The following is an 8,077-nucleotide window of genomic DNA, read 5'->3' on the forward strand; positions in this document are numbered from 1 at the left end:
CCTGTCCTGGAACTCGCTTGGTAGACCAGACTTGGTCTCAAACTCACAGAGATCCATCTGCCTCTGCCTCCCAACATTCTCAGTTTCTAATGAAGGGACCATGGGTTGACATAATCCACACAAGCTTAATGCCTTTGATAGTCAATTCATTTCCAAGACTCTGCAGACATGTACTATCTCAGGGGAGACTTGCTGACACAATGGCCGATGGGCTGGACTCAAAGGATATTTTGGCCAGAATGAGGTGGACAACGACCAGGGTAACCAACCACATACACTGCTGCTAGGATCCAAGCTCCCAGGTGTGAGTCAGAGCCGGGAAAGCAGGGCCCTGGAGATTTCTCTTCCAGGAGTTCATTTTTCCATGCTCTCTATCAGTACCATTGGGAATTCTTAGAGAAGCCAATAGCCTTCTCCATATCATGATTATAAACTGAACACAGACAAGCAGAGACTCAGTGTCCACTCTTCAAGCAAAATGAAGACGTTTGTTCCCCAGGCTCTTCTCCTAATGATTCTGGGCAACCCTGCCATGACCAGGCATCTAGAGGGCGAGTATGGGTGTCAGGATGGAAAGGACCTAACCTAGGAAAAAAATGTATTACCAACGCCCCTTTTGGCTGCAGCATAGGAAAGACTGCCTATCCCCTAGCTCAGCCAGAACCTTCTGGTTCCTTATTTTTTTTACATCCTGTCCCCTGACTCCTGATTCCTTCTTTCCTGGGATGACTGTGGGGAGCAACATAGGACACTAGGTGGGAGGTCAGGGTCTAAAATCCCACTGCGCTATTCACACTCCCTGCGCTATTTGCAAACTCTCCTCACCTGGCCTGATCTCCGAGAGCCCCACTTCATCCATGGTCTCTACTTGGACAGCATTCTTATTGAGAGATTCAACAGCAGAGCAGAGAATCCTAGGCTGGAGCACTGTGCACCTTGGCTGAATCAGCAGCAGCCAGAGTACTGGCAGCAAACGAACGTTAGCATAATGATTCTAAGAGACTTCCACAAGCGCCAACTTAAGAGAGTGCTTCACATCTATAATCAAAATGAAACCGGTGAGTGGAGCCGAATCAGAAATCACAAATTTCACAGCGCCAAAATGTTTGCTCCAGTTCCCCATGTCTGAGATTCACCCCAGGAAAATGAGACCCATGTAGACTAGTCTACAGAGAACCTGGGTACACTGACCTGTGTTTCTGTACAAATTATGCTCAAAAGTGGTCATTTATTAAGGCCAAGTGGGAGGGATTGTGCCACAGTAGGTCCTAAGGAACCTGACCCTGTGAGGGTGGCTGATAGGAGGGGCCTTGGACAGGATATCACACAGTGCAGCTCCTGATAGAATGTGATGTGCTGCCTGGATCAAACTACATCCGTGCACGATTTGAAATGATCTTCAATGGCTATGATTACATCGCACTAAATGAGGACCTGAGCACCGGGACTACAGTCGGCAAGGCAGCGGAGATCCTGACCCAAGAGTGGGAGGAGAAAAGTTTTGCAAAACATGTGAAGAGTAACCTGGAACGTGAATGTATGAATGCAGTCCTCACTCATCTGAGCTATGGGAAGGAGTTTTTTCTGAGAACAGGTAAGGGAAGAAACAGCCTCACCTTCACTGAGACTGGAGCACTGATTCTTCCTCAGCAGGGAGAATTTGGAACACTAACTTGGTGTTTCATGAAACAGGAAGGATGGCATGGGTTCCTAACTCAACAAGAGAGGGACTCACCAGAGACATAAGCTTTCTCTCTGGAAAGTTCAGTCTGCTTTTTAAAGCAGCAGTTCCCTTCCATTATCATTTTGAATCTGACCTCAGTAAGGCCTGTTCACTGTCCATGTATTTAGTGTTCTGACCCCAGTGTTGTTGAGTCTCAGGACCTATCCAGTGAGAACCATAAGTCCATAGTCCTAGAGGGAGATCCAGAGTCTCTTGCTCTGTGCTGGCTTTTGCTGGTTCTGAAACATTCCAAGGGGTAGATTACCCATCCTTATTTGCATAAGGGGTCTGTCTTTTCCATACAAAAGCAGTTTTCATTCACACAGAAGGGCAGCCATTAAAAACAAAAAATACCTGAATCTTTACATTTATTCCCTCAGACATCCCAAAATTACATGTGAACCCCAAGGTCAGAGCTGACGGGAATGTCACTCTAAGGTGCTGGGCCCTCAACTTCTACCATGCTGAGCTCACCCTGACCTGGCAGAGGGATGGGAGCAACCAGAATCTGGACGTGGAGGTGATAGAGACCAGGCCTGCAGGAGATGGCACCTTCCAGAAGTGGGCAGCTGTGGTGGTGCCTCCTGGGGAGGAGCAGAGATACACATGTCATGTGGATCATGAGGGGCTGCCTGAGCCCATTACTGTGAGATGGGGTAAGGTGCAGATAGATGTGAGCACAGAGGAATCGCAGAGAGAGGGGGGTTCTTGGGAGAAATGAAGCAGGGTCATGACTGGCAGCTGGAAGTCAGAGTCCTCACTGTTCCTTCCATTCACCCTCAGAGCCTCCTCAGCCCTCTGTCCCCATCATGACAATTGTTCCTGGCCTGGTTCTTGGAGCTGTGCTTATGGGAGCTGTGGTGACTTTGTTCATATGGAAGTGGAGGACAAAACGTAAGAAAAGGGCAGGGTCTGAGTCTGTGTCTCTGTGGGAACACCAAGCCCAGCTGAGAGTGTGCCCTCCCTCATGAGAGCAAAGTTTAACCCACACAGAGGCCTATTCTGTCTTGTGCTGATGAGATGACATTAACTCCACTGTGAAGCATAAAGGAAATAATGAACAGATTCATCACTGCAATTATAGAGGGGGCAGAGCCCGGATCCTCAGCTCTCAGTGGTCAGATGGAAAGGTTCCTACTGAGAACAGATATGCAGGAGTACAGTAAGTCCTCCTCCTGTTCAATTTTCCATTGTGTTTAATCATCTTTGTATTGATCTGCAGTCTCAGTTCTTAATACTTCCCTGAGGTAAGAACTAGGAGATTCTTGAGGTCTTCTAGATCCTGATGCTTCCCTGAGCTCTAATACAGGGGATTATTCCCAGGGGTAAAAAATAAGGCAGCTATGTCTAGGCTTTCCACTCCTTACAGTGGGGGTTCATCCCTGACACACCTTTGGCAGTATAGGCAGGAGGTCATGGAGATTCCTGGCCAGCCCATCGCTCCTCATTTATTTCCATCTTCTGAGATCTGCTCCTGTGTTACTTTCCACTTGGAGGTCAAGTTTCTAGGATGTCCAGCCTTCTGTTACAGCTTTAAAAAGTGGCACCTTCAAGGGCCTGCTGTGTGACAGGGAGAGATCTGAGGATAGATCCCTGGGTTATGGGGACTCTAGAGATTGGGACAATTTGAGGATGTAATGGGCTCTTCAGTAAGTCATTATTTAAAACACTGATCTGAATTTCTTCCTTTTCTTTTCTTCTACAGGATAAGACATCTGGACTGAGCCTAACAGGATTTGTTCTGTTTTCTCATTTCCCACTGTGGCCTCAAGAACTGATGACTAGTCTTCCTACATCTGACTGTCACTATGTGTCTGTCTCCTGTGAGTACAATGTAGCCAGGTGCTGAGTGCAGCCCTGCCCTGAGCAGGAACAAGTCCCATCCACACACTGATCATCACTCCTTCCTGAATCATCCTTGCTGTTCCAATAGAGGCTGGACTGGCACACAAACTTCCATCCCCGACTTAAATTTAGTTTTTACTGAGCTACAACTTAAATGCATCTTTCGGCAAATTAAGCATTTTTATGGTTATGCAACTTCTCCCAGAGTGGGCATTTGATTTGTACTAATGATGAGTAAACTTGGACGGAAAAAAATAAAGACTCAGAGTCTTTCAGAATCATTTGTGCTGTGTTAACCCCAACGCCTCTCTGAGAGTTGAAGGCTGTGTGGAGGCAAGTGAGGCCTCTTTGTGCACAACTGTTGCTCCTTCCACTCTGGCTTTGATGAATTCCCTTTACACCTGAGTCATCTTGCTAGTTCTAATCCGTGTTCTTCCAACAAACCCATATGCCAAGTCATGTAATCCTATGAGTGCAGGCATTTGTGGGGACTTGTCCATTGTCCGTGCTGTTCTGTTCTGTTGGCAGCCAGCCACTTCAGGCTTTAGTCTGATGTTCCATCTGGAGATGTGTAGATTCCTGTTTTTACAGGAATTACATTTGTTCTCAATTCTGTGGTTGGGTCAGGTGTCAATGTCTTCTATTATCTACATTCACTCATACAATTACAGAGTGTTTCTGTCATTGTCCAAACGTGAATCTTTCTTACATTCTCACCAAACTGGCAGACTCCAATCCTGATTTCTGACAGATTGGGGTCATACTATCACTAATACCAGCAGCAGGAGCTATTCCTATCACAGGTATCCATGTTCAAGATTAACCTGGACTACACACCGAGACCCTGTCTCCTATAGAAGACATTAAAATCTAATAAATAGAGGAATGAATTTAAAAACTTAATATTATAAGGATGGACAATGCTGTACTATGCTAACTCCATTCTTCAAAACTCTCAAGTATGTATTTGAATTTCAGTTAGGAGGATGTCAGGACAGTTATGTGGAATGTACAAATAGGCCAGCACATGGTGATGACCTTCTGGAATCAGTAGAGTATTTCAAGGTCATCACTATCGTATAAGTGTAGGATTTCAGGTCATCCAATCACGTTCAATGAACCTGGAAACCCTTCAAAATGCAGTAAGGGAATCCTGGCCCCAGATTGCCTCACACTGGCCTGAGCAGAATCCGGCTTGGAAGAGTTTTTCGTTTTCTGTCTGTTTCATACCTATGGGGGGAAAAGAATTGTGTGTGGTGTGGCCAATGGAGTGTGATTCTGAATGTCTGTCCCCTGTATGTGTGTTTTCCTACCATGTGGCCCTACCAAGGGTGATCACATGGATCACTGCCATTTTGTTTGAGGTTAAAGAGATACATAACTGCCATCTTTACTAAGGGTAAATATAAACAGGTCAGATGACTTAACTGCCATCTTTACTAAGGGTGATCATGAGGAAAATCACCATTTTTTAATAAGGACAAACTTAAGACTAATCATTTGTTTGACCTTATAGATTTTATTCACTACTTATTTAATACATCTCTGTGTGTGCATAGTGTTTGGATTTAATTCTCTACACATGAGTGCAAGCTAGTTTTAACTCTAAGATAGGTACTGTCAATCAACAGTCTAAGCCTCTGTAACTTTCCCTGGTCCCCAGATCCCCTCCCTCATTTGTGATTCCCTTCTCCTTCAATCTCCAGGACCTAAAAGAAGAAAAAAATTACCTAAACTGAACCTTGTGCTCTGCTCTGCCAGCATCTTGCCAGGTTCAAGAGACACTGGCCGGTTCCACACAGCCTGGACACCAGTGAGACATCTAGCTACCCCAGGGCTTGGCCAGTGTCCCAGCTCTCTCAGGTCCCCCAAAGGTGGTCAAAGCCTCCCAGCTAGTCAAGAAGCTGTCTCCCGAGAACTCAGTGTCGTCATTTCCCTAACCTGCCATGCCTAACTGCTCTCCTTTTGAATAAATAGAATAGGGAGGAATGTTATCATCCATGCCAACCAAACACTACTCCTTGGGGAAATGGAAAAGTGCTTCACCCCTGCAAGTCTGGCAGGCAGTATCCCGGTACAAAGATAGTTTTAACCCTATTTCCATGAGGAGACAGATCTCTCTCTCTCTCTCTCTCTCTCTCTCTCTCTCTCTCTCTCTCTCTCTCTCTCTCTCTCTGCTTGTCTGTCTCTGCCTGTCTGTCTCTGTCTCTCTCTCTGCCTCTCTCTCTCTGTCTCTGTCTCTCTGTCTCTGTCTCTGTCTCTGTCTCTCTCTCTCTTTGTGTGTGTGTGTGTGTCTGTCTGTCTCCTCTTTTTCTCTCTGCCTCTCTCTTCTCTTCACTTCTGCCACTCCTGTCCCCAGAGGCTGGTCTCTCTTTGTTCCCCCCTTTTCCCATTCACTTTCCCCCAATTAAAAAAAAAACCCTCCACCCAAGATCTGTCGTGTTGTGTCTTTCTCTGGAATGCTGTTTTTTTTTAAATAAAACAATATTTTAAGAGAAAAGTTCCCAGGATCTCTATGAAATGTATTTATGGTTTATTTTGTTTTATTTTATTGCCTTGGCACACATGTGAAATATTCATTCAACTTAGAATGAATTTTTCTCATTTTTATTATTATTTTTTATTTAGGTTAGAAACAATCTTGTTTCACATGTCAATCCCAGCTCTCTCTCCCTCCCCCTCCTCTCCTGCCCTCCCCACCAGATCCCCCAGTCCCCAACCCAATCTCCAATCCGATCACCAAGGAGGGTGAGGCCCTCCATGGTGGATCTCCAATAACTGGCATTTCATCCAGGGCAGGGCCTAGACCCTCCTCCAATAGTCTCAGGTCAGAGAACCTCCCATATTGTGGCATGGGCACTCAAAATCTACATGTACGCCAGGATTGAATACTACCCAAGGCCCCATAGATTACCTAGGCCTCCTCACTGGCATCCACATTCATGGGGTCTGGATCAGTCCCATGCTTTCCATACGGCCATCAATCTGGAGTCCAAGAGCTCCTGCTTGTTCAGGTCAACTGTTTCTGTGGGTTAAACCAGCCCACTATTAACTCCTTTGTCCATCATTTCTCTCTTTCTGACACTGAATTCTAGGAGTTCAGTTCAGTGTTTGTCTGTGGGTATCTGCCTCTGCTTTCATCAGTAGCTGGATGAAGGTTCTGTTTCCTGGACTCTGTCAGTGGGATTGTATGCTGGCACTCCCCTGATTCATGTCTAAAATACATAAATGAGTGAGTCCATACCATGTTTCTCTTTTTGTGACTGGGTTACCTCGCTCAGGATGGTTTCTTGTAGTGCCACCCATTTGCCTGCAAATTTCAGGATTCCATTGTTTTTATCCACTGAATAGTACTCCATTGTGTAAATGTACCACATTTTCTCTCTCCACTCTTCAACTGAGGGGCATCTAGGTTGCTTCCAGGTTCTGGCTATTACAAATAACGCTGCTACAAACGTAGTGGAACAGACATTCTTGTTGTATGAATGTGCATCTTTTGGGTATATGCCTATGAGTGGAATTGCTGGGTCTTGTGGTAGACTGATTCCCACTTTTCCTGAGGAATCTCCATACTGATTATGGTTTATTTTTATACTAAATGAATCTCCAATTAAATATTCAACTCAAAGTTCAGTATCAAACTTAACAGGGATGGTGCTGTGAAATCCTAACCTTATCTAAGCTACTAACTTGTAAACTGTTTATTTACTGACAAGTTTTATTCAGCCTCCTGTATATATTTTCAAGGTGTAGCCTAAAATGGGGTCTACTTAGTTGACATATAAGCCTCAGACTCTTCAAGGTCTGCTGAACATAGAATTTAAATGGTTAACAGAAAGTTTCCCATGACAGACAGAAGTGCCCCCTACTGGCAGGAACCCTTTAGGGATCCAAAAAAAGATAGAAGGGGCATAGTGGCTGTACCTGACTGGTGGTAACACTTACCACTGGGTAAACTCACCCTTGCTTCCCCTGTTTCCAGGGCTCTGCCCAAACTGGACATTTCTGGTTTGATTGCCTTATTTGCCTGGTCAAATAAGGACAGTTTTCCAAATTTGCTCTACAGGAAAAATCTCTCAGACCTGGGCCTACTAGCCAAAGTCCTATACTGTTCTTTATGATAACTGATGATGAAATGTTATCCTATATGACAGCTGAAGACCCACCACTGTCCCCAACAAAGCCACCAAGACCACGGGAGCCTAGGGTAACCTGTCTAATGGGTTAGTCTTTGTAATTTAATTGATACATGGGTCATTTGGAATATATTTCCAGCTACAGTTTATCCTTCTCATATCTCTGGTGATATTGGCTGCCTAGCTTTAGCCTTAACAGTAGCAAGCTTGCTAGGTCCTCTCCCAAGGCAATAGCTGCCTCTTCTACAGCCTCACTAGGGAGCTAAAAGCTAAAAGGACGGTTTACCTTGCTGCCAGACTCTGAAAGGAAATAAACTCACAAAACAGATTTCAATTAACTTTTTTCTATTCCTTTATTTAAAGGTACATTGTG

At 45.0% G+C, this 8,077-nt stretch overlaps 1 protein-coding gene across 1 annotated transcript; it reads left to right on the top strand.

Moving 5' to 3' along the window:
- The first annotated feature begins 200 nt into the window (after nt 1-200).
- Nucleotides 201-2,694, top strand: LOC121134368 (class I histocompatibility antigen, Gogo-A*0101 alpha chain-like). Its single transcript, XM_040732520.1, has 5 exons — nt 201-260; nt 845-1,058; nt 1,319-1,594; nt 2,104-2,379; nt 2,507-2,694. Exons 1-5 carry the CDS (start codon nt 201-203, stop codon nt 2,692-2,694), a joined length of 1,014 nt encoding a protein of 337 aa, XP_040588454.1.
- Nucleotides 2,695-8,077: the final 5,383 nt, after the last annotated feature.

Source organism: Mesocricetus auratus, unplaced genomic scaffold (assembly GCF_017639785.1).
Source record: "Mesocricetus auratus isolate SY011 unplaced genomic scaffold, BCM_Maur_2.0 Super-Scaffold_100027, whole genome shotgun sequence".
NCBI lineage: Eukaryota > Metazoa > Chordata > Mammalia > Rodentia > Cricetidae > Mesocricetus > Mesocricetus auratus.

Coding starts and splice junctions, on each gene's coding strand:
- LOC121134368 (XM_040732520.1), top strand. CDS start 201: ATGGCCGATGGGCTGGACTCAAAGGATATTTTGGCCAGAATGAGGTGG. Junction 1,595..2,103: donor GGAGTTTTTTCTGAGAACAG/GTAAGGGAAGAA, acceptor TTATTCCCTCAG/ACATCCCAAAATTACATGTG. Junction 2,380..2,506: donor GCCCATTACTGTGAGATGGG/GTAAGGTGCAGA, acceptor ATTCACCCTCAG/AGCCTCCTCAGCCCTCTGTC.